This window comes from Blennius ocellaris, assembly GCF_963422515.1.
Source record: "Blennius ocellaris genome assembly, chromosome: 4".
NCBI lineage: Eukaryota > Metazoa > Chordata > Actinopteri > Blenniiformes > Blenniidae > Blennius > Blennius ocellaris.
In genome coordinates this window covers 11311461-11338545 of record NC_137653.1, presented here as the reverse complement: position 1 = coordinate 11338545, position 27085 = coordinate 11311461, and the positions used below count along the sequence as shown (strand labels likewise).

The following is a 27085-nucleotide window of genomic DNA, read 5'->3' as shown; positions in this document are numbered from 1 at the left end:
AAAGCATGTGCAACCCATTTCCACTTTAAATTGTTTAGATTTATTTTTACTTCTCTGCATCTGATTTCACACCTCTCTCCTTACCAAATATTCTTAAATGCCAGTATACTTGGATGTTAATACATTCATCATGGAAATGTTTAGTGTCATCATTTGCAGGGTGTAAAGTCTTTCTAAGATGGCTATAGTAACTGCACAGTGAACGCTGACCTTATTCCATCAATCTCGCATTAAAAACGCTCCCAGCATTTAAATATTTCAAAGAGCTCCTCAGCTAACTCCAGTGAAGCCCTGAGCCTCTCTTTGTGTGCGAGCTTGCGTGCGTGTGAGCGTGCGTGCATGCGCGCGAGCTTATTGCTGATGACTAAACATCAGGCTGATGTCTATAAAAGGAGACATAGGTGTGAGTGACATGAACTCAAGTTCACGTGATAAATCTGCTGTTGCAAAAATAATCACCCTCCCTCTCTCTTTCTCACACCCACACTTTGCAGTTGTTCAAGAATATGAAGTTTGATCAAATAAACATCTTCAGAGTATACATAGAGGAGTCAGGCAAGGAGCCCATGAATATATCATCATACAGTGAATCTGTGATGTTTCAGCTGCAGGACTGTCTGATTCGTCTTCGTATGCTTTACATATGCTCCCTGTGGCAACTCTCTAAAGACATCCACTTGACAATGCACAAAAGTCTCAGAAATGCACACATGATGACACGTATAACAGCTATACTGTGCTTTTACCAGTCCTCCTTCTGCTTATGATTTCAGTTTCCTTGCCCTTTAACCTTCTATTCTTTATTGTCTTTAATACTTTTCTGATGTGTATGTTAACCATTCGCTATTAAATTGATAGGCTGGTAAAATGACGTCCAGACAGTCGTCAGAAGTGACAATGAACTTAAGCGGGTCACTATAGAGTTTGTGATTAATAATGAATATCAAGAGTGGGGTCATGGGAAGTTGAAAAGCTTGATCTTTTCTCTGCTGATCGTATAGCCTACCAGTTATGGTTGTTTAAAAAAAAAAAAATCTGTCAGTTAATTTCTTCCAGACTCTATTTTTTATGTGCTCTTTTAAACGCATTCATCAATATTCATTAACGCACATTGAAAAGTCAATACACCACTCCTCAGTAGTGATGGCATGTATCATCTGAGGTTCACAGGTCATGACCTGAGTAGTTAAGTAGACTCAATGTCACTCTGTGAGGTTGGATTAGAATTCGACATATAGATACAGATGCAGTAAGTTGTATGTAAATCAGAAGGTATTTTAAGTCTTTTGAAAAGTAATGGCAGTGATTTTTTTTGCTACTCATATGATTAAATTGTAATATTATAGTGAGTGACTTATTCATGGATGTGTGTCCAGGTGTACAGCTCTGTGTTTTTAGAGTTCAACTTGTACTTCTGAATGCACAAAAGGAAGTACTCATCTATAATTCCAAGGCGGTTCAATATTTTTTTAACATTTGTATTATTTCTTGATCGATTACAGGGCTACTTATAGAGTAGTGTGTACGAGGGTTTTCTGCAGGTACTCCAGCCTGAGGTTGACAAACTGATGATCTGCTCAGGGTGTCCCCTGTCTTCCGCCAGAGTCAGCGGGGATCTGCACCAGCCCTTTGAAACATTTAAATGAATAAAGTGGTACAAAGGATGGACAGATTAATGACTACTTATTACTTAGTAGTAGTATACTTAGTGACTAATTCACAAAGTAAGGCCCTAACTTTGTGGTTCTTAGCTTTTAGCTCGTGAAGTTTTCCCACTCATAAACTGAAGCAGCTGTTGCAAAGAAGAAAGCACTTAATAGGACTCCTATCAGGAAGAACAGCAGCTTCAGGCAGTGTTTGTTTATCCAGAGGTGAAAAGTCGCTTTCTTCATTAAAATACAAGTTAGACAGGCTTTTGTTAGCTGTTTTGTTGTTGTTTTTTAGTCTGTTTGACCAAAAATGTATTACAATCCTTGAATTCTTGATAATAACCACTATGTGGCAGCTGTCGACTGAACTGCAGGGAGAGGTCTAAAATTTTAAATCTAAAATCTGTCTAACATTGTTTTGAGACTCAAATTCTCAGCCCAATTTTGTTTGGTTTTTTCAGAATATATTTCTACCAGACAATTTTCCCACACACGGGCTGTTGTGCTGTAGTATACCCTGAACACCATCAACATTTAATGTGTACACACTCTAGTTGAAGTGGAGGAGCAGGGCAAAGAACTTCAGTCAATTATTAATGTTTAGAAAGGTTTGGAAAGTTGTGTTGCTGTGGTTAGTCCTCAATCTTTCTGAAGGTTCTGTGTTGTAACAAAAAAAAAAAAGAAAAAAGAAGAAGAAAATGCAGCATGTTGGTCAATAATAAAATCTCAGAAAAAAAACCCCCCAAGAAACAAAAGTGGCTTCTTTAGGAAATGAAGAGCTGATGATACAGGGTAACACAACAAATTCAAAATTGGGGCAGCTTGTGTGAGACAATCCAGCAGAGGACAAGGTGGCTAAAGGCCAAGTGAGGGTAAAAGGAGACCGTGGAGGAGTAATGTTTAAGATGAGGAATCCTTGAAAGCATGGTTACTTGCAGGGAGTCGCCCGGCCAGATGCATAAAAAAACATCTGGGGAAGCATCTCGTCAGTATAGCTGTCAGATTCAATTTAATCTCAGAGGTGAAGTGTGCCAGCCTCCTCGTCCTCTCTGCATGCTGAAATCACTTTATCAATGCTGCCGGGGAGGGTCAAGTATTTACGGGAGTAGGTGGGGGGCAGTGAACACAAAGCAAGGGTGACATATGGTCATGTCTTTAGGTGGAAATATAAGATTCTATCTTAAACAAAAGGTTTTTGGAATCACTGAGATCTTTAGAGCATTGCTAACATTACATTATATACATTTCTTGAGAGAAAGTTGGTCAACATTATAATCCGACGGTGTAGATGATGAGACATTCCTGATCTTTGAAGTCATCAACTGAGAGAACTCAGAATTTTTATTTAGATTCATATGTCATCACTTGTTTTCAGCCGACAGTTCAAATGTCACAATTTCTGATAGTACGGGGTTGCATTAGTGCCTGAGGCGATGTCATACATGCGGAGAGGCACCATACATGTTAAGAACTACAATGAGGTGTTGGAACACCATCTACTCCCGTCCAGACACAGCACTCTCAACATGCTAATAAAAAGCAAGTGGCAATATTGGCTCTGGAAAATCAAGAATTTGTTAATCCTGGTATAGTAATCCTACGGTCCTGGTATGTTATGAAAAGCACATTCCTTTCAAAACACAAAGGGTTTCTGAAAGAGATTCAAGAGACTGAAACTCAGTTTTACACCCTGAGGCCACTGGAACCAAATTTCAAATATGCAAAGGAACAATCTAAATTGCAGTTGTCAATTGAACTGCATAACACTGATCAATTTAAGCCTCTGTGCCATAAAGACACTTCATTTAAAAAATAAAAGTCAAAACTGAAAAAAGATCAGAAGCCTTTGTAGATAAGTAGTATTACCAAGTTTTAAGATATGGGAAGTGCTCCCAGAAGGGGGGATCAGCAGGTTAGATAAGCACATCAAGCCCACAGCCCAGAAACAGTCACATCAGTGGGGAGTTACTGTATAATTAGAAACAAATCATCTCCTGCAGCGTAGATATTCACAGTGCCTCGTCGTTTTAAGTGTAATGCAGTCAGTGCGGGATTAAGGCAAGGATTTTCTACAATGTGTCCATTTCTTTGACTCCTCTACATCAGCGGATATATCAGTAGTGAGTAACAGTTTCCAGGGTTCACATGGTGAGATGGTGACAGTTTGATGGGTTAGCTACTGTCACTTTCCAAAGCTGGACTAAAGGAAGACATCTCTTCACCACGGTTTAAATCACATGTGAATTAGAAGGAAAAGACTTTCCACAAGATCTGCCAGGCCTGACTCATCAGGACTCTGGCTTTTCAGTGAAAAATGCAGACAGAATTATGGACATTGGCAACGGAACCCTTGTAGGGTTTACTGACTGTATCTTGAATTACATTCTGTTGCTGTTTGCCTGTTACCTCCTACTATCACTGAGGTTGAATCCCTACTCACAACCCAAAACATGTGACAATCTGTTTATTGCTTGGTGCTGCTCTTTGTCTGTGTCCTATCCTTTTCTCTCTTTTAATCCACAACTGGAACAACACCACTAAGCCTGATTCTGCAGGGCTTTTTTCCTGTTTGAAGGGAATTTTTCCCTTTTCACTGTCGAATATAGTATTTTTCTGTAAACGTAGCTTGAGATTGAGCACCATCGTGTTATATAAATAAAACTGAATTAACTCAAGCAGGGAATAGCAAGCAATTCAACAGTGTAAATGCATTTTTAAAATGCTACTCAATGAATCTGACTTCGGAAAACTTAAGACAATAGTTCATGATGTAGATAGGATATGCATGTTTGGTAAGCAACAAAACAAGGTCATACATTTAGTACAGTTGTGAGCCTGATCTGCTGTAACAAATATCCATCCATTCATTTATTTTCTCTACAGCGTTATTTAATTCTGTCACTGAGGACAGGAGCTGACCTCAGCTGGCAATGGGCAAAGGCAGGATACAGCATGGACAGATCACCAGTGCATCACAGAGTGAAAGACAACCACACACACTCATATTCACACCTGCAGGCCATTTAGCCACAAGTAAAACAATTTTAAACTGTGGGATAAAAATTGAAAAATGGAAGAAAACTCAAGCTTAAACAATAAGCAAACTACACTCAGAACATCCCTCAGCCAGATGCAAACTGGGAGTGTTGTTGATTTAAGATGAGTTTACAACAGCATGTGTTGCTGTGGTTTTGTAGGAATAGAGTTTTCATAGGGTGAGAAATATATACATCTTGCTGTAATTTAAATTTCTGAAAGGGCTCATGTACAATAAGGAGAGAGTAACCAAAAAAAGATGACACTGCAGTGCACAGGAAAAGCAAATGAGAATTGCATATAACTTATGGAAAATCTATTTTTTAATTACTTTGACAAACTGACAATAAATGATCATACCTTTTCTATAAAATTCATTCATTTTGGCTTGAGTTCTTCAGTGTTTTGTTGAACTCTCAGCTATAGTCACTAGAACCTCTGAAATACAAAATCTGAGTGAAATTATTAATCTGGCATTAGTGATGGATGTGTGGGATTATATATAGCATGGCTGTGTTTGAATGCAATCTTTGGTTATTTTTAGATATTATTCTTCTGAATGCATTTGATTTGATATAAAGATTTTATTGTGTGCTTTGCTTTTTCACTCTATATTCAATGGTAATACTATTCACTATTCCTGGGAGGATCAATCTAATACTGTATGTCCACATGCTCCTTGAGCTTTCACAGCTCCACAGCTCTCAAAACAACAGTTTTAGATATAATGCGTTATTTCAGTGACTATACAACATGAAAGAAGCTTGTGCTGAAAATAGAATTGTCTAATTTAAAATGTCCATTTAATACTGCGTTTGAATATAAGACACACTTTCAAATAACATTGTTTTTAATCCATATTAAATCTGTAAACTATCAACTTCACTCTACCAAGGGTTTGTTTTTTAATGTCCTTCAAAATGTTGACAGATTTGAGGAAAATGTGCCATTTCATACTCCTGGAATCATTTGCAAAGAGACTACACACTAAAAACACAATACATTCAAGGATATCATCAGTAATCTGCTGACAGAGTAATGTTGCTGCTTTCTTAGAAGTTTTAAATGTCTATCTATTCCAGGGGTGTTGAATCATTATGCTGGAGAGCATATGTCCAACATATTTGAGGTTTCTTCCTGCTGTAACACATCTATTTGCAATAGGAATCTCCTTTCTTGGGAGCTTGGTGATGACGTAAACATTTAGCTCAGTGATGAAGCAGGGAGACAACTGAGACAGGGGCCATCCATATACTGTGTTTCAGTTCATTTTGTTATTTCAGTTCATTTTTTTTTTCATGGAGCATCAAATACAACCCATCTCAAAGCACTTTCACAGAGGAAAACCCAACAATTCCACATGAGCAGGTATAGACGGCGATGAAAAGGAAAAGCTACTTCTTAAGAGGAAGAAACCAGTGCAGAACTATGCTCAGGGGTGGCAGCTTTCTGCTGATCTGGTTGGGGTTAGGGGATAGAGGGAAAAGGATAGGCCAGAGACAGAAAGCAGCAAGAAACACACAGATATACAGTGTCAATTGTGAGGAGAGATACAGACCCAGGTTCAGATAGAGGGTGACACAAGCAAGAAGAAACGGATTGACAAAAATCCATTAGCTTATTCTACTTGCATCCATGTTTTGTTGGGTTACACTTTGTCTTGTAATCATACTGCACTGGCTATTTTAGAGAGGTTGTAAATATATCTTCATCTCAGTGCAGCTTCATGGTCAAACAAACAATTATAATGGAAACGTGAGAAATGGTTTTCCTCCACATAGAATTTGTATATTAAAATGCTGTGATGTGAAAGTGGTCTGCTCGTGCTTGTAACATTGAGTGTGATTTATTGTAAGGTACCATCTTGAATGGGCTGCATGGTCACGTGGTTATTTTATGACTTCGTAGTACAGCAAAACACTGCCTGCTGTCGCACAGGATAAAACATTATATTGAACTATTTTGCTGTACCTCAATTAATCGGCAGTTTTTTTTTTATTGTAAAAAAGCTTCTCAAACAATGATCCGCACATCGCATTGTACATTTAGGTTTGAGATAGATATCTGCTGCATTCTGTGCAGCTTCAACATGCATCTCGATTGCAGTTCAGAAGATGCAAAGGCATGTGGGGCTGCAGCATGGTGCCTTTTTTAATGACAAAACAATTTCCACGCATGCAGAAATAATTATATTTTTGATCAGGAACCGGGTGAGAGGGAAAGAGAAAGCAGTCCAGCAACTAAGGTCACTCCACCCTTCAGCCAGCCACACGTGGCACTCTCATCCATTCTGAAAATCTGACACCTACTGTTGTGCATCCCCATAAAACCGAATAATGCTCCCCATTTCAGTCAGTGACAGTCTCAGAGAAACCCTGTGGCAGCCATCTTAGGTGTACCAGCACAGCAGGACGTTATGAGGAGCCACAATAAGAAAGAAAAGAGAGTAGCCGCGCATCCCGTCACTCTCTGCGCCTGGAGTGCGTTCAGCACCACGGCCAGCTCCCGTCGCCTCAGCCTCCGCCTGGCAGGAAGGGAGAGGCCATCTCCCGCTTTCACAAAAAAAAAAAGTAAAAAAAAAAAGAAAAAGCTCTGGTCCCCTTCATCTGTGCACTACACTCGCCTGCCCTGCCCCTCCTCTCCACTCCCTTCTCACCTCCCCCCTCTCACATCCGCAGCGGTGACTGGCCAATAAAAGAGAGAAAATACGTAAGCAGCGACGAGAGCTCGGCGCAGGCGGAGAGATGCTCTGTGTGAAGCAGACTGAACCTTTTCCAGCTCCACTCATACTGCTGACATCCCTCAACAAGCGAGTGCAACCAGGGCCCATCCCTGTTTCGACTTAGGGCATATTCTACTAGATATCCACTGTTGCACAATTTATCTGCAGATTTAAAAAAAAAAAAAAAGACGCTAAAAAGGTCAGTGCATCTGCAGGGGCGCGTCGCTTCCAGGAGAAGATGTTGGATCCGTCGTCCAGCGAGGAGGAATCTGATGGGATAGTGGAGGAGGAGAGCAAAGAGGCGATGGCACCCCAGGCCGGATCCCGCATCTCTCCCAGCAGGACCAGCGAGAGCTCGGGCGGACTCGCTCCCAGCAGCAGCAGCCGCAGCAGCGCCCGTCCGACCAGCCCGAGCCCGTCCGCCGCCAGTGAGGAGAAGGAGGACCTGGAGAAGCTGCACCGGGAGGAGGAGGACCGCAAGAAGAAGCTGCAGCTCTATGTGTTTGTGATGCGATGCATCGCTTACCCGTTCAACGCGAAGCAGCCCACGGACATGGCAAGGCGACAGCAGAAGGTAAGGGCCCCTCGGTGTAAAGGCATAATTAATAACCACATGATGACGAAATGCCTGCCATCACATCGCAGATGTTGTCATTGATGACCTACATAAGCTCGAGCACGGAGCAGGGTACTGGCCACCGGGCCTATCAGACCCAATAGTGCACGCCACGGTTTGTTATTTGACGCAAAATGTAGAAATCCTCAGAGCATGACAGGAGCACAGCTCCGGATAGTAAGAGCTCTCACAGTGCTGCAGAGCTGCAGACTGAGTGCAGTTCATGCTGCTCCAGTACACAAGCCATGAGTGAGAGCAAGCCCGACACCCCAGCAAACCCATTAATTGAAAGGGCATTCAGGAGGTAGTGGATGGCGATTTACAACAGGACGGGTGTCCATGCCTTCGCTGGCCTACATGTTTGCTCTCTGCAGCTTTGCATCCTTCCTTTTCAGCGTGTAACGAATATCAAGCCGTTTGCGCCATCATTTATACCGTCAATTTGGCCTCCCAAGGTGACTTTTAGGCACAAGCCACTTGAGGAGGATGGGTTAATAGCCTCTCTCCTCTGCAGATGAGCTTGGCTTTCTTCCATGGGCTCAAGTAAATTAATTGCATTAGAAAACAATTGCCTACACCCACACAATTAATGCATTTATCCTGTATTATACACAAGGTTGAGATTCAGAGCTTCATGAGAGTTACTGTAAAAAAAAAGGCTCACATCCTATTGTTACACTGCTGCTATGTTGCTCCCTTGATGGTAAAGCCAGTTTTGGGTCATGGTGTCCTTACTGTCAAAGTCACCATGCACAGGCCCTACTTTACTACAGGAATAATTGATTGTTTTCACAGACTATTAGCTGTCTTTGTGTTCTTGTTGTGTGCTTCTTATTGCCACACCAGAAGTAGACCACTGACTGTTTATCATTCAAGTTAAAATATGACCATAATGACCAGCATGTTACATATTGGGCTATTTTGATACACACAAAGCCAGAAAAGAACATGGATGATTAATTTTACAGCAGGTAATCATACCTTCTCTAACAGGGCTAAAGTTGTGTTTGTTGTGTTTAGTGGACATGGTGAAGAATCATTCAGCACAGTTAATCACAGGCTAATCGCATGTCACTCACCCATATGAAGTGTGTGTAAACAATACCATGGAAATCGCATTTGTATAGCTATTTTAGCATGCTGCTGACCTGTCTTCCTTCGGACATGGTTTAGGCCATATGGTCTGGATTTTCTGCTGACTCATGTACAAATGCATGTGGGAGGCATAAACCACAGTGTTTTCATCTATTTGTTTGTTTGTTATCCTGTCTAGTGTAGGTTACTGATAGTTTATTGTCTGCCGAGTAATGCACTTTCAGAACTCAGACTGCCACAATTAGCTGTGGGTGAGTGAAACCTCTGGACTTAGAATTCTGCTGAAGCAAGAAACCAAAGTTTGTCTGCATTCCTACAGTCGGATTTGTTTTAAATCCTACAACCGATGGCTTAAACTTAAATGACATATACCATTGTTGTTGTTGTTGTTGTTATTGTTGCTTTTTTAAACACAGCAAAGTACTTTAACTGAACAAGAGGGTTTTATGACACAATCATTGAACTAAATGTAGCCCTAAAATCATACTGATGACATTTATGAATCCTTTAACATTGTAATGTCATTGCATTGTACACTGGTCACCATTTCAATGTTGTTGTGGTCTATTTATGTCACATGTGGTCATGAAGAGTCATTAATTTACTCATCAAGTGAAGATGATAAACTAATTACACAAATTTAGTCTCATAGGGTCAATTGCCCTTATACCAACCAAAACCTGACAACAATGTGCGCTCCTCAAATGTCCATAAATAATGAATTATTCAGCAGCACTGAATGCACAATCTAATGTAGCCTATTATAGTTTTGGATATTATAGTCTATAGTCACAGAAATATGATGAAGCAATTTTTGTGATGAAAAGACTTAAAGGCCTCAGCAAAACATGTGGAGCAGCTCCACGATAATCCGTTATTAGAAGCTCTGGCACACAAACAGCAGTGATGGGCTATCACACAGAAACAGACCAGGCTGCAGTCTATGTGAGCGCTGCTGCTGCTGCTGCTGCTTCAAATGCATTGTTACAACCTTGTGAAAGGATAAACCGACGGGGCGGTAACAGACAGCCGCTCCCCTTTGAGGAGTGAAGGAAACAACTTTGTGTTCAGTCTAAAAGATGTCTTCAGCAGCAGCTGGATGGAGGCTGCCGCTAGTTAACAGCTCCTCCAGTGTATGCACAGGACTGGCTGGTGACACACTTGTTTGTAAGCTCGGCGAATCGTCATGGGAGTCACTGACACTAATTCTCCTCCAGTTGAGAACATAAAGCAAGTAATCTGTTAAGCGCATTGAAAGATGGCAGTTATTTTGATGCACCTTGATATTTGACATATATAACCGAACACTTTGACAGAGAAATAGAGAGAGTAAAACGATGATGGAAAGTTTTTTGTTGTTGTTGTTATTTTTTGTTGTTGTTGTTCATATGTTTTCTCATGAAAATGTCTGTTAATTGTCATTCTCATATTTTTTTTATTGTCTTGACTTGGCTGGTCACTGGACACTTTGGCTCACAAATCACGTCAAATATTTGGTAAATGGATTTCACGTATATAGCGCCTTACAGCTGTGTGAGCGACCCCAAAGGGCTTTACATCGTTCATCACGTTCACCCATTCACACGCTAATGGAGGCTGCAGCCATGCAAAGCGCTGGCACTCCAAAGGGAGCGGTTTTGGGGTTTGGTGTCTTGCCCAAGGACACTTCTGCATGCGGGCAGGTGGAGACGGGATTCGGCCTTCCGATTTGGAGACGACCGCTCTACTAACCGAGCCATGCCGCCCCCAATATTTCATTGTCATTGAAATCTGTCAAAGCACAAGAATAGACCAAACAGTATGAAATATGCAAATATGTTGGACTTGTAATGCTTGTCAAACATTGGCACGTTGTCATTAAGAGCATGTCAACTTGTTTGCAGAGCAAAGCGGCAATTTGCTTCGGCGTTGCCCCGCAAAGTCACCATCATGTATGTGGATGACCCTCTTTGTTTGCTAATGTAAATGCCAATCTGATTCATAAAAGTAGTCAAGGAGAATAAAACACAATATTTCCTTACATGCCTTTTGTACATAACAGCTGGTTATTTCAAACCTTAGAAAAAGCTCTTTAAAAAAAAAAAAAAAATCCAAAATGTGTGATCCCTAAGGATGATCTGATTCAATCAGCTCATCTGCCAGCAGGTTTACTTTATGGACTTCTTCTTGGCTCAGCATTTTACTACACTGTACACTGTGGATGGTTTCAGGGAGAGAGGCTGTGAATAGTGCAGCAGGGTTTGTGATGGGAATTTGAAATAGTCTAAAATGCAAATTGGTGATACTTGGAAGACGTTTGCTACTTTGGCATTTAGTGCTGCTGGCAAAGGATTTAGGGTGTCTCATTGTGAATTCTTTTCTTTTCGAGAAGTTTTGTTTCTTTAACATTTAAAAAAAAAATCTTGAACAACATAATAGCTTTGAAATAATGTCCTTGACAGTTTACACTATGTGGATCAGAGCTGTCCATATGCTCAGCTTTATTGAATGATGGTGATGTCAGTTTTCTCTTACCTCGAATCAGCTGTTTGTTTGTGAAGATAAAATTAAACAAAACATTTTTTTTTTATATTCCAATTCATGGAAAAAATTAGCTGATGATCATAGGATGAATTTCAATGTGGACATGTGGTGCATTATTTTAGACAAAATATGAAGAAAAGGACACCTTTTTAGAGATCAGCAGTTTAACACAATTAAAGATCAGACATTTATTCTTTGCTGCTGATTTGATACAGTTAATCAGAGGATTGGACCTGATAGCAGTTTGTGAGTCAAGTGATTGAGGAGAGATAACACAAGTGGCACACGGATCACTAGAAATGTAACAGAAGCATTTAAAAATGCACTGTTTCAGCAGTACACATTTTAGCAGTACACATGTGGTTTTACCATTACTCATATTGTGTATCTCACATTTTTTTCCAGAGTTTGTATTATTTTTCTTTTTCTTATTTCTCTGAAAAATAATGTAAAGTCTTTCTGAAAGATGAGATGAGATGAGCTATTTGAATGGCGAACACATAGCTTGCGATAAATCAAGGTGAACTGTCGAGGCTCATTATGTTCATGAACCACACAGTCATGTGGGCAAAAGACAGCGACAGTAAATGGAAAGCTCAAGTGTGACACTGAAGTCATTTGCATCATTATGTAAGATCTCTAAATGGTGTTCTGCCGGAAAAAAAGACATCGTTCAAGAATGAAAGACTGTCACTGACACTGTCAGTGTCAAAGTCGAGCTTTAGCAACAAAACATGATCATGAGTATGAAGGCTAATGTCGAGGGAAAAAAAAAAGAATTTTCATCATTTAAGAAGGAAAAAAAAATGTTCCCCTGACATTCAAGCAACACAAGTATTGAGATTGAAACTGTTCATTGATGGCACGGATACTAAAAGTGGATTCAGAAGGGGCGACAGCTGAAGAACAGCAGGCGAACTACCCCCTCACCCACTGTCTGTGCAGCCACGTGTAACGTACCACAGCTTTGCAAATTAAACATCTCCTCTGTCAGGAGGGAAACTGAAGGTCTTCTGAAGTCATCAGAACATTAACGTCTTTTCCTGAAGGTCTGACTGCTTTGAAGCTGGCACCTGCAGACGAGATAGAATTGACTTGTCTTCCCACAGATAATAATCCCGTCGTCGTGGCTGATACTCACAGAACAACAAAAATAGCTGCAGAATTGCAAATACGCGATCGTGATTGTCCTACATTTATTGGGTGGAGGGATATTTCACACTGGTTAGGCATTACATCCTGTATTTAAAATTTGAAGTGTTTATTGTCTTAATATTGTCTTTCATCCAAAATATTGTTACTAACGCATGTAGACAAATATAAACTATCCACATTTAAACCTTAATCCTTCTGGTACATCAGAGATATACTGCTGTTATCTGAAGGACACACTATCCGGACATGTACTAGATTCGTGTAGCTGTGTTGCGCTCTGCATTTGAGGATTGAGGAAGATTAATCTGCAGTGTGGACAGGATTTATTTTGTTTTGCTGCACCATAGGATAAAATCCATACTCACAAATCTACACATTTGAAGTATGAAGAGCAAAAGAAGCGTGAACACGTGAACAGAAGACTTGGTTTGCTGAAAATGGGCAATGGGACATAAGCCTTTCATAAAATGCCACATATAACACATTGACTTCACTGCTATTGTTTATGTTATAATTATTGCCATAATTGCTCCTCAATTTCCATCCTTCTGGCTATCTTTTGCACCGCTTTATTCTACCAAGGACGATAAGCTGCTTGCGTTGATCCCCTCTGACTGTGGGCAAAGGCAGAGTACACCAGCACAGATCACCAGTTCATCACGGGGGAAAAAAACCCCCACAGGCAGTCACACATTCACATTCAGACATACAGCCAAGTCTCCAGGTAGCCTCAAATGCATGTTTTCAGACCGGGGAGAGGAAACTGAGCTACTCAAATGTATGCACACACAGAAGATGCAAACTCCACACACAAAAGCCCTCCAACCCAACCCAGACTCAAATATGTTAACTTGATAAATTAAAACAACAGATGCATTTATTTATTTATTTTTAATCACCCTAGTCGTTTTTAAGCATCTTGCTTTGAAAACACATGAAAGTAGTTCCAATTTGATATATCTAATAGATCAATCAGCAAATTCATTAAAATGTTACCGTTAAATGTGAATTGCTCCATTGGATTTGTGTTGTAAACAGCCAGGGTGCAGATTTATTTTCTGTCCATTGTTGACATGAATTCTGCAACAATTGAAGCATATATTATGTATCCATTATGTATGCCAAACTCTGAAATATTCAGGAGGCTCTGAGATTGTGAGATTGCTTGGATAACTGCAGCCTGCTTGAATAACAGTTGCTAAAAATGTTTATGCAGGGTAGATCATTTGATAATGACATGAACTTCTCACAGTAATTTCAATACTTCTGTGTGAAATCAAACAGTTGAACAGAAGCAGGGTCTCTTACCTTCAACTGTCACACATTTTAGACTGTGATTGTAAGTTTTCACGTAATTACAACATAATTTTTCTCATAACTATGAGATCCTGAGTCATAATTATAAGTTCCGAAAGTTACAATTACACACAAGAAAAACTTCTGAGTCTTTTGATGATGCGGCTTTCTGTTCATCACACTTTTGTTGAGGCCTCTCAGTGAAATGAAAGCTTCTCATCTGTCGGTGGTCATTTAGGACTTGAGAATGTGTTTGTGCAAATGAGGACTGTTGGGTTGAACCCTGTGAAATATTGCTTCAAAGGGAAAATTACTCAGGTATGAGTGGGTAACCACAAACAGCAGAGAGACTGAGAATGAAAGCAACAGTGATTTTCCACATTAAAGACGAAGGAGCTAAAGCCGGGCCATTACTGCAGTTCTCTGTTGAACCTCTTTCCTGCTTTCTGATTACTCTCACTGAGGCATAAAGCACACATATACTAGCCTGGAGTTGGCATGAGGCTATAAGTCAGGTGGACAGTTGCTGTGAGTCCTCTTTGGACGTGTCATGTTCACTACACCTCTCCCCATCTGATACTCATCAAATACCCAGTCTACTCTCAGTCTGCTTTGGAGGAACTGCATTTTAAGCAGGATCATTCATCACTAACACTGATGACAGAGGGAACATTACCAAGCATGCACTCGTGACAAAGAACAACCCGATAACCTCATTTAAATACAAACCATATGCTCACATGTTCTCTTCAGTGTGAGTTGTACAAAATTATAAAATTTGCATATTTCTTGAGCTGGGGAGTGTCTTACCCTCTGTACTGTTAGTACAGATAGTATTGTTGTTCTTTACTAAGATAAAATTATGTATTTACCATTTTAAAAGTTTTAAAGTACATGTTGTACAATGCATTGAAGTACAAAAGTAAAATACATTTTTAAGTCTATTGATAAGCAGTGCCTTTTTGAAGCTAACATGACTCTTTCATATGCACATACATACATGCGCGCACACACAATAGCTAGTGTTATCATGACACCATGTTTTTGAGAATGGACAAACCAACTTGGCCATTGGCAATGACAGATTCAACTTACATGACAATTTATACCCTGAATTTATTATCGACATTAACAAGCTAATAACCAGGCTGGGCTTTATATAAAAAAAACCCCAATATGGATGGTTTTTGTTCTTGAATTGTTACTAAAAACAGGAGGGCACCATGGAGAGGTGGTTCGCATTCTTGCCTCACAGCAGGAATGTTATGGGTTCAAAGACCTTTCTTTGCGAAGTTTGCATGTTCTCCTTATGTGTATGTGTTTCCTTAGATTAATTGGTGACTTTAAATAGCCCTGAGATGTTGATGTGTGTGGGTGTGGTTGTGTGTCTCTCTGTTTGTTCTCTGATGGACTTGCAACCTGTCCAGGGTGTATCCTGCCCTTTTTCATAGTGAGCTGGGCTTGGCTCCGGCGACCTCACTGTCTATCACAGGATAAAGCGCTACCGAAGATGCATGGATGAATAGGAAATGGATGGCTTTTACCTAAAAGTCTGTAGCTGTATTGGTAACTGTTATTATCAGCTGTCTTGAGCCTTTCACTTTACCTCATCATCCACAGAGGTTAAAGAAAGTGATGAGCCTCGCTACTCAGGGTCACGACAGAAATTACAAACAGAAGTACAAACACAGTCACTGACCATTGAATGGAGGTGGATCTCTTGACTTCTTGACTGAAGATCCCTGTGAAATATCCTTATAACAGCTTTCTTTCCTTTGTTTTTTTAATAGACTTCATCACATTTTTTTTCTGATGCAATCAGTGTAATCTTTTTTTTAGTAGATCAACGGTTTCCTATCGGTGAATAAACACATTGCAAACATCAAATGGGAGTAATCTGAAATAGGAGAAAGTGAGAGCGAGAGAGAGAGAGAGAGAGAGAGAGAGTGAGAGAGAGAAAGAGAGTGAGAGTGAGAGAGAGAGAGAGAACAAAGTAAGTGATTTGTGATGGGTGGGTGGTAGCAAAGGATTTATGTTTGAGACTCTTGATGAGAGTAATGCACCAGCGAGATACTGAGAGATACGAACCCACCATCAACTTTGTTTGCTCTCCGTCATGAAGTAGTGCTGTCAGTGATGCAGTTAGTGCTTATTAGCGTTTAGACTTTGTGACCCTTTCGGAAGTGAATTTCATTATGTGAAAGGCTTTACACCAGAAAGCAGCCTGGATGTTATTTTGCCACACCCAGCTCTGCTGGGGTGAAAAAGTAGAGAGCGCAGTTCCACTGCATGTGGTGGATTGAAAGATTTCAGTTGATTGCCACTTGATTTGATTGTCGAGTAATGTAGATATATATCTATGCGTTTATATTTTCTATTCCATACATTAAAACGATTGATAATGCTTCAGTCAGCTGACAAATACATTTTCAGTGAAATCACTCTTATATTCCTATCCTGTTGCTACTGACAGTATGTGTATTTAGCACATATCCTCCTTCTAACCATAATTACTGTTCATTGTGATATCTAAAAATGTCAAAATCTTGCTGAAAGCAGAAAAACAGAGCTTTCACTCGAACAAAAACGATTAGGGAGACCACCAAGACTTCTGCAGTTTGAGCACGCAATCATGGACAGACAAGATTGTCGAATGTCCCACGTTTGTAGAATGTCCAGTCAAAATCACACGGTGATATTGAACAAAAAACTCCATTCAGCCTGAATATCATGCCTGTCATAGCAGGTTTAATCTCACAGTAAAGAAATTTAAATCCACCTATACTGTAAATGGAGTGCATTTGGAAACTATAAAACATGGTGTTCCACTGTGGCATGTGTAAAGATAATTACATTATGATGTACGTCCTCAAATGGCTTTTGTTAGAACCTGGCAAAGTATACAGTACTTCCACTTCAAGATCCCTACTTTATAAGTATCAAGTCTGAAATGTAATAGTTTGCTCTACATGAATTTGGACTGCATTTCTGGGAAACAGTTCAATGGATTATATTTCTTTCCCTGTTCAATGGATGTTCATATGTTCATACCATTTCATGTTCTTAAGGGATTATTCTGCACTCACTAACTGGATGAACAATACTGAAGAACCAGCAGAGCTTTATGACCGATGCCAGTCAGTTGGTGGTGTAATAATGAATGACTGTTACAAGTAGGGGATTGGCTGGTTGTGAACACAGTGTTCTCCCTGTATATATCAGTCGTGCCATGCCACCGTGCCCGAATATGACAACAGCGTGAAGGCTGGTTATACAGAGCCGGAGCTCCCTTTTTCATTCCTGTTTGCTGTGTGTCAGGCTCTTGTCTGCAGAGCATACACCTGGCTGTTTACTAACCCAGAGGAGTGGTATTTACTTGCACAATGCTGCAAGCCTGTGTGTGACTTCAGAACAAATCTATGTGAGCATGTCTGGTTGAGGATAATAGCTTTGTGCATCTGTCTTGTATAATTGTAGTTTTGTGACCGTAGTCAAATGCTGGTGTTTGGTGTTTGATGAGGCCTGATGCTGGTTGATTTTGTGCAGCTGTCAGGCAGTGCTTGTGCCCTTACTTTGTTTGCTGTTTACTCAGATGTGGGCTGGTGGTGTCATCTGCAACATGAATGAAATGTGTGTTTGTCTGGTGAGAGGATCCACTGAGATCACGTGTCCTGAAAAAAAAAACAGAAGAGTTGAAGCTGATTTATTCTGAGCTTGGTCACAATGCTAAATAATGTTTAGTTTGTATCTTTTTCTAGTATTTGAATAGTTTTAATGAAGTTCAGATGCTAAACATTCAAGTTGTGTGTGCCCTCAGAACATACAAGTTAAATGTTCAGTATTTATATTTTGAATGCCTTACCAGCATATGCTTATCTTAAGATTGTTGAATGAGTCGACTAAAGCAATTACCATTAAATTTACTTTTCCTTGCCACGGACGACTTTCCATTTATTTTGCAGCCATTTCATTTTGGAAAACTGCCCAATTTAACCGTCTTTAGTGTTATATAACTCAGTGAAGGAAGCTCAAATGTGAGTCAGCACAGTCAAAGCCTTATTGCCCAGAATTACACCAGCGACAGTATACAGTACACTGCAGTCAATTAGGCAATTACTCCAATCATCACAGCACTGCAAGATGTACCTCACAAGTTGATGACATGCTCATTAAAACTTTGATTAGGTGCAATGAGTCCGCTATTTGATTTTTAACACTGTTTTCACTTTTTTTTTAAATTGCAAGTTCTGACCATTGATATGTAGAGAGTATGGTATTTGTGGTGCACTGTATTGTAACGTCAAACAAGAACAACAACGTTTATGGTCATATTTAGTATTTTGTCTTAATTTCATAAAATAAATTGATATTATTTACAGCCAATTGATATTTACTTTATTTTGCAGCATACTACAATCAGACTTTTATTTAATCCTAACCTTTAATTTAATTTTAGTTTAAAACATTTTGACCAGTCCATAACAAAATGATACATTCACTCTTTATCTGTTTGGTCAAAGTTTGCCACATTTTGATGAAATCCGTAATGAAAAACATCAAGTTCACATTATTTTTAAGTTGTCTAAAGCTATTCAGTATCCTCTCTTATGCCATATCTAACTGTAATACTTAATAATTAATGGTCTGATGGAAATAATGATTTCACGGCACTATCTGCTGTTTGAAAATTGCAAAAACTAGGAAACATGCATTGACCTCAGAATAGACTAAAAATTCAGTTGTCTGTAGATCCAGTGATTCTTCAGTTCACTGAAGAATTACTAAAGGAAGGGAAGATTTTACCACATATCTGCCTGAAGGGCTTGAAAAGCATGAATCTTTATTGAAAGCTCAATGAGCTTTAGGAGACAAGACACATTTCACAACACTCTTATGTTGAAACTGACAGGCTTCTGATACACTTTAAACAGGAATGTACACATTTCTTCTCTTGGTTCAACAACCTTTAAGTGGGGACACATTTTAGCGTTTTTTTTTGTTTTTTTAAATTCAGACTCATGTACTTTTTTAGCTATTAATTTTATCTTAAAAAAATATCTACAGTCTGTTTAAATAATGAAGTTAGTGTATATGCCCATGTCCTATTTATTGTTATGTGAAAAATGATGAATGTCGTTGCTTCATTGCAAGCAAATGAATCACTGCATAATATCGCAATCTTGATAAGAGCCACAGAGAGAGAATCAATGTGAGTGAAGCAGGAAAGTAAGTCTTGGGAGTCTGGCCTATACTGATGAAAATGGAGGCATTTTCTCTCATCCATCAACTTGGTTTGGTGAAGGAGTGGGCACAACTCACCTGCTTTACTGCTGCGTGCTTCAGTGTCGGCGAGCCAACAACTCACGCACACATGCAGTTAGAAGCTCGCTGTGTTGTCACAAAAAGTCAGATCAGCCAAGAGAAACTGCCAGCACAAGCCAAGGTATTATTAGCTTTGACCTTTCATTGAAAAAATTTCAGGTGAAACACAAATGTGTTCTGCCAGAGTCTCCACTAAAATACCCCCCCTCCACCCCTCGCATCTTAGTGACTCCTAGACTATTGCATGTAAATGTACAGTATTAATATGTGAAGGTTATTGAGGCCCCTCTTGATTTTGAATTGATTTGGCAATAAAAACTTGGTATCCAATGGTATTTAATTTTTAATTCAACGAAAGCTCAAGATATTTAACTTTAATTTATTAAGGACAAAGAAATTAATAAAATCCTCACAATGTTGAGGCTTGAAAATATATTGCATCTTGGAAAATTAACAGAACAATTAATCAATTATAGGAACAGCTACTTCATTAGTGTTCTGTTCATGGATTACTTGACTTTTCAGCTCAAATGACAGCTGCTCATTAATATACGATTGAAATGGTTAAAAATCCGATTTACTCCACACCCCTTTACTTTGCTGTTTGTGTTCACTGTAAGGCTTTTCAAAGTGTGTTAAGGCTGTGTAGCAGAGTTGGTGTAGGGGCTGGGTTGAAGTTAAAGAAAACTGCAGTATGGATGACCTCGGGTCTAGTGGTGCAAGTCTTCACTTTGCCCTGAAACATCTCAGTCAGCTCGGTTCAAGTAAGCTTTCATGCTTCTTTTCAAAAGCCCAGCAGTCAAAAAGCACCATCTCAGACAGCATTTCCCTCAACATATTACACATTATTCATACCATCTTCTCATGTTGAAGCCTTTCCTCCGCTTTGGAATTGAAGCGCAACACTTCTTTCAAATGTATTATCTAGAAATCTGGTCTCATGAGAGTGAAATACTCATAAGTTTCAAACATAGTCTAACCTTTATATGTCCTTCTCTGCTCAACACTGTACATTCCAAGCACAGGCCATACAAAGTGAAAGCTGCATGGACACTCATGTCAACTTCAGCTTCCCTGTATGTCTATAGACTGGTCTCAATTACACACTAGTGTTAATATTACCATTTCCTTGAACTTCACAATCTATGAAAACCTTTTCTTTTAAGTTAATTGGTGTTGCTTTGTGTTCTGAGCACAACTTTATAGGTTGAGCTTTAAGTGGACACATCCCAATTTTCACTTCAGTGCAAAGCAAAAGAAGGACTGATGTGTTGGTGAAATGATTTGTCATACCTTGAGTCTAATTTTATATCTGTTTATATCTGAAGTCTTCCCCACTGCAACATTTTGAAATATTATGTCCATTGACCCTCACTTTCTAAAAATAATGGGGGGGGGGGGGGGGGGGCATCAGGGTAGTACGATGAACACACAGATGGTGTTGAGATTGCCTCACAGGCACATGATATGTGCTACTTTTCCATCTCACTCCCACACCAGAGTCTGTCACTTGCAATGTGCTGCTGAAAACATGCAAACGCGCACACATTGCCTGCAGGTCTATGTGCTTGTTTGATATATAGAACAGCTTGAACTCTTAGATTGAAGCCAGTTGTCAGAGGGATATTGTCAGTCTATTGACTGCCAGGTCACTGATTCAGTAGTGCTGTCTTAGTCAAGGGAGGGTATGAGGAAAACACCACACGTGTGCAAAGGGTAAACCAGAATAGCTGGTGATTTGACTGGAGAACTGCAGAGAAGTATATAAAAAAATATCCGCTCACTGTTTTTCATCAAACCACAATAGATGAAACCATTAAACTTCTACAGCATGGCTGAGTTACACAAAGCGCACAGGGTTTTATTTTTCTGTTTTCCATGAAGCTTGCGATACAAAGAATTTGTTGTTAATACATTTTAGTGATGAAACAACTTCACATTCAAATATATCCACCTTTTCACATTTATCCATTCATCCTCCATCTGTACCAATTTATGCAACTTCGAATCATTGACAACACAAGAAAGGAAGATGGGCCATTACGGGCACTTATATTCATACTTATGGGGAATTTTGCATCACCAATAAACCTCAAATACATGTTTTTAAACTGTGGGAGGATACCACAGTACCTGGGGAAAAAAATGCTTGAGTATGGGGAACATGCAAACTAACCATTGAAAGGCCGTCAATTCCAGACTTTAACCGCAGATATTCCCAATATGAGAGAAGAGTGTGAACCACAACACCACCGTCGGGTCTTGTATTGATTAATCTCTGCTATTTCCCCACCAAAAAATGTTTAGTACTATGTGAGGAATTCAATGTTTTCTTTATTTGTTCATATCCACACTGGCTGGAAACAGGTCACAGAGGGACTGAAGCTCATGATGAAATCTATTGAAATGCATAGAACACCTGGCTCATACATAGGGAGGTATTACTAAAAACGGTACAATATTTTGCCCCCAAAAAACATTTATTTTTCTCAGATTACCCAAAAGTTTGTGTTACTGATGACAAAATTACGAGATTCTACCACCATATTTCTGAGATCAGAAAAATACAGATGTTATGTTTTAAAAGGTCTTAGTCATGATCCAAAATATTCAACAAGTAAAAAAAGTGGCCCGATATATGAGATCACATATATGAGATAGGAGATCATCGGATTATCGATAATCGGCTATTTGACAAGCAAGCAGCTGCTGGCATGGGTGAAGGTGATGTTGTGTCTCTTCATTTTCTTGTCTTTTACTGTGGCTTTATGTTTCTTGACCTCACCGTCGACAATACTCAGTCTGAACCTTAAAAACGTAGCCAGGCTTGGACAGTATCCAGTTGAGTGATGTCAGTGACGTCTCCTCTGTTTGCGGATGATGTTGTCCTTTTGGCCTCCTTGGACCATGGTTTACAATCATTTCAGCCGAGTGTGATGTATTTGAGTGTTCAAGATTTCTAAGTTCAGGGCTGGGAGAAGTGGGGATGTTATTTCATGCCGGTTTGGGTTTTATTCATGAGTGATGGTAAAAATGTGTCGTCTGATTGTCCGCAGTTTCGGAGCAACAGCTGCAGTATTGTAATGTTTGAATGCAGGCATAAAGACGGAGCTCAGCTGTAAAGCAAAGCTCTCAGTTTAACTGTTTTAATTCCCACTCCCACTTCCAGTCGCAATCTCTGGGCAGTGATGGAAAGAATGAGTTTGTGGATACAATTGGGCAAAATGAGGCTCCGGAAATTACTCTATCTAAAATCTTGAGCAGCTCGAGGATTATGGAGGGCTATTATTGAGCTGTTGGATGATTATTGTCTAAATTGGGATGCAAAGGTAAACCTCGGGGAGACATTGTGCTTCCCAGCTGGCCGGGAAGAGCTTAGTGTTTCCCCAGGGGGAGCTTGAAAAAAATTTCAGGCGAATAGGATGTTAGGGCAAATCCCTGTGGGTTACGCGAGTCTGACCTGGGTAAACCATTTAAACTGACGCAATGCTCATCATGTTAAACTACTTTGTGCATGTTTTAAAATGTTTTCATTATGTTCCTTTGCTCAGATGCCCTCTATCTTTTTTTGTCCACAGATAACCAAACAGCAGCTTGAGCAGACCAAGAGTCGCTTCCAGGCTTTCCTCAATGGAGACACACAAATTGTGGCTGATGAAGCATTCATCAATGCCGTGCAGAGCTACAATGAGGTACTAACATGCTGTAACCATATGCACAATCATAGTCACAGCCACAATTTCGCCAACCACAAGCATATGCTACTGGGAGATGCTATGCACATTTATGTCTGATTTACTTTGAAAATGCTGCAAAATATTCTCGAACCTGACTGCAAAATGTGCATGATTGTCGCAGTGGGACAGAAACAACGTCCTTTCTATTGTGCATGAATTTACAATCAGTTTTTGCTCTGAAAGTTCAAAATGCACTACACAGTCTTCTCTTGATATTCCATGTCAAAATGCCTGAATTCAGAAGGCTGAGTGGCAAAATGGTGGCTGAGGCTTTTCACTGCACGGAATATGAGTCAGAGCATGTGGTTGACACAGCCATCTTTTCCAACCACACTATTCAAACTGCAGATGAAAAAGTCATTATTAGCAGGCACACGGTACAAAACGGATAACGCAGTGCATCGTGGGATATGCTGAAGGCAAAAATTCATGACAAGAAAACAAGCTATTATGACAAACTGAAGATTGAAATTGGAACCGTATGGACACACATGCATAATGACTTTCTGTTTGTGGAAGTTAATTACAAGCCGACCTCTGCTCTACGTGAACGCGTGAGCGTGAAAAAAATAATTCCAACTTATTTTTGATTTGTATTTTTATGTCGATGTCAAACTCTGTACAATTGAAAATGTGGCTGGTGGTGGAGATAATAATCACACTGCAAAGAATGTGCTTTCAAAATGAACGAATGGGAGTCTAGTCAATCATGCACTGCACTGCCTGGCTGCCCCAGCCAGCGATCATCAGTGTCATAACAAACTTTTAGGCAAACACATTTTTCGCAAAGTGACGAACATGACATGTGATTACTGCTGGGGACATTTGACTTACACTCCTCATCAAGCTTGTGTCGTCTCTGTCTACCAAAAACAAATGTCACGACTAAAATACAAGCAGACATACACTTTATGCAGAGACAGTACTGCTTTATGTGGATGGTTGAAGTTCAGATGAACATGAACAGCTTATTTGTACCATTGATATTAAATGACATTCCTGAAAACCAGGTATAAAACATGAATACAAACATTTCTAAAACATGTTTGAACTATTCCATTCTACTTGTTGAGAGGGTCGTGTTTCATGGATCCTAGTGAGACACTGATGTCTGTCGATCCACCTTCATCAGAGATGGAACAAATGGCCACACTGCTGTAATTACATTGCAGTTTGGGGTCCTTGATTTTCATCAGTTATGTTGAAGTACAGATTATATCACGTCAGTTGTTTCCATTGTTTAAAATCACGTTACTGGAGACACCCACAATTTTATGTAATATTCAAATTGATCTGATTAAAAACAAAAAAACAGGCAAATGCCTCCCAAAAGAAAACGGTTGAATTTATGCACAGAGAAATGATAAGGAATGAGCTCTGTACAAACATATTTTATAGAGACAATTTAACTCAAATGAATGATATTGCTGATTACTCAATATGTGGCCAACAAGTAACAAATGCATTGACTACATTTTGAGAGTATTTTGTTAACTTATTAGTATATTAATATTTTTCAAAAACGTGACTTTTACATGTAGTGGAGTACATGCAATAAATAGTCAAATTTGTCAGTACTCTGTCCACCTGATTGATGATGATCATAAGTGGTAACTTGATTTGGTTAAACCATTCCTCGGTATTAGTGACAGCAGACAGAATACAAGGCCCCAGTAACCTTGTAGAGAAACATGGAAACCTTTGTAATCCACTGAAAAATACACATGATAACCTGGGCACTTTATTGTGTTGTACCAAACCAAAACACATCTTATCAGGGCAAAGTACAGAACAAATTCAAAGCTTTTTATAATAGAGGAAAAAAAACTACTCTTGAGCAAGTATTGAAGTAGAACAGTATTTTCTGGCTTTTTAGCCATCATGGATGCGAAAAACTAAATGTGACTGTCAAAGTGACAAAGTAATCTGCTCTGATGGTTACATCACTTGATACTGTCTTGTCTGCCTCTCTTTTTGATAGTCTGTCATCAGCAGGAGGCAGAATGCTTGTATTGAGTCACAGCAACACATACGTGTCTGTTAATTTTCAATTCATTTAACATCAAATGGGGACAGATATTTAATGTGTGACAGCAAAGCTTTTCATGTCTCTGCCATGTAATTTATTACATTGTTTCACATGATTACAGTGAGTAACACTGGTTTCTCACAATGTAGGTGTTCCTGAAGAGTGACCGTGTGGCTAAGATGGTTCAGAGTGGTGGTTTCTCAGCCAACGATTTCAGAGAAGTGTTCAAGAGGCACATCGAGAAGCGCGTGCGGAGCCTCCCGGAGATCGATGGCTTGAGCAAGGAGACGGTGCTAAGCTCCTGGATGGCCAAGTTTGACACTATCTACCGTGGTGATGAAGACCCACGCAAGGCGCAGCAGCGTATGACCGCCAGCGCTGCCTCTGAGTTGATCCTCAGCAAAGACCAGCTCTACGAGATGTTCCAGAACATCCTCGGCATCAAAAAGTTTGAGCACCAGCTGCTTTACCAGGCCTGTCAGGTACCTTATCATCCTGTATCTACAAGTTGCCATATAGGGGTGGGCTGGGTGTTTTCTTTTTTTCCTAGCACACTTGGAATGTATTATTTTGTCATTATTAATACACATTTTCTTAGATTTTTTTTAAGGCATCACTCATAAGACTCCCCCCTACGTGCCTTATCAAGTATCTAAATTTCAGATTCTTAGCTTTGCAACACATACATAACTTTTTGTTGTGATTTTCTAAAACTAGTGGTTTTCATAGTATGTTCCATACACCCTCAGAACTACAGGGAGGTGCAGGAGCAGAAAAATCTGCCTCCACTGTGAAAACCTCAGAGACCACAAAGGTCTGTCCAAGCAACATGTCACAACAGACCCTTCTGTGGCCTTCAAGTTTGAACATAACAACACAAGACACATTTTGCCTTCCCTTACATCAGGCTACAGGTCCCCCATTGCAGGTTGTGAAGTGATGGCTCATGAGTAAATGAATCATTAATAAAAGAGACACGATGCATCAAATTGTATGAATATTTGTCCAACATATAAAAGTTACCACTGATGCTAAATAGACATACCAGCAATTTAACATCAAGTATGTTTTGTGGAAATACACCCTTTGATACCGAGCCAGCAATACTTCATTGTAGTTGATATATACTGAGATTGGTGTTGGATAATAGTGGACACTGGGGTGCTTGTGTCAGACATAACTCTCCTTCTCTTGCTGTCTTTACAGCTCTCTGTGGGACTGCTGAAAGCAGCACTAATGTAGTCTTTCTCCTGGAGCTTGATTAAAAGTCTTCCAATGGCAGGATTTGGAGGGAGCCTGTGACACTTTTACATCAGCTTTTCATTTAATGTATACAGAACATACCTACCCCCGCTTGGTAGCGTCCGGGCATATCAGATGGGCCTGGATTTATTTTCAAATCCTGAATTTCTATGAATCATGATTGATTTTGATGTCAAGAGCGGGAAAAATATAAATCTGAGCAGATGGCATGTGTTGCTGTTGAACAAATTAGGTGTTTCAGGATTGTTCAAATGTCTCAGCTGCAAAAGATCAATATAGGCTCTGTTCTGCATGAGTGCTCATTAGTTAGTTCCTTCCAATGCTGAGGTGCTGCACATCGCCATAGCCCTCATATCCACTGTGTATTATTCCTCCCAAGCCTTTGAAGATGCTTAACCTAGTTTTTTATATGCTGGCAGCAGAGCTGTGAGTTTAGGGTCAGAAATCTGCATGCAGAACATAATGCCATTTCCCTGAACAGATCTTACACTGCACAATGCAGCGCTCCTGATAAACACTGAACAATACTTCACCGGGAATGCATAATGTATACTGCAGCAATGTGTACAGCTTCATAATGTTGTTTATGGCAATTACAGGTAGGTGAAAATTGCACGTTACTTTAGGTTTATAGTTAAAAAT

The 27085-nt window shown here is 39.7% G+C and overlaps 1 protein-coding gene across 3 annotated transcripts in view; it reads left to right on the top strand.

The window, feature by feature from the left end:
• Positions 1-7645: 7645 nt before the first annotated feature.
• Positions 7646-27085, top strand: part of cadpsb (Ca2+-dependent activator protein for secretion b) — a gene marked incomplete at both ends in the record, with an annotated part of 65832 nt that continues 46392 nt past the window's right edge. For all 3 annotated transcript variants that reach the window (XM_080495551.1, XM_080495550.1, XM_080495549.1), the window contains 3 exons: positions 7646-7981; positions 22993-23106; positions 25330-25662. In XM_080495551.1, coding sequence (XP_080351677.1) covers positions 7646-7981; positions 22993-23106; positions 25330-25662 — 783 coding nt within the window. The remainder of the gene's footprint in view (positions 7982-22992; positions 23107-25329; positions 25663-27085) is intronic.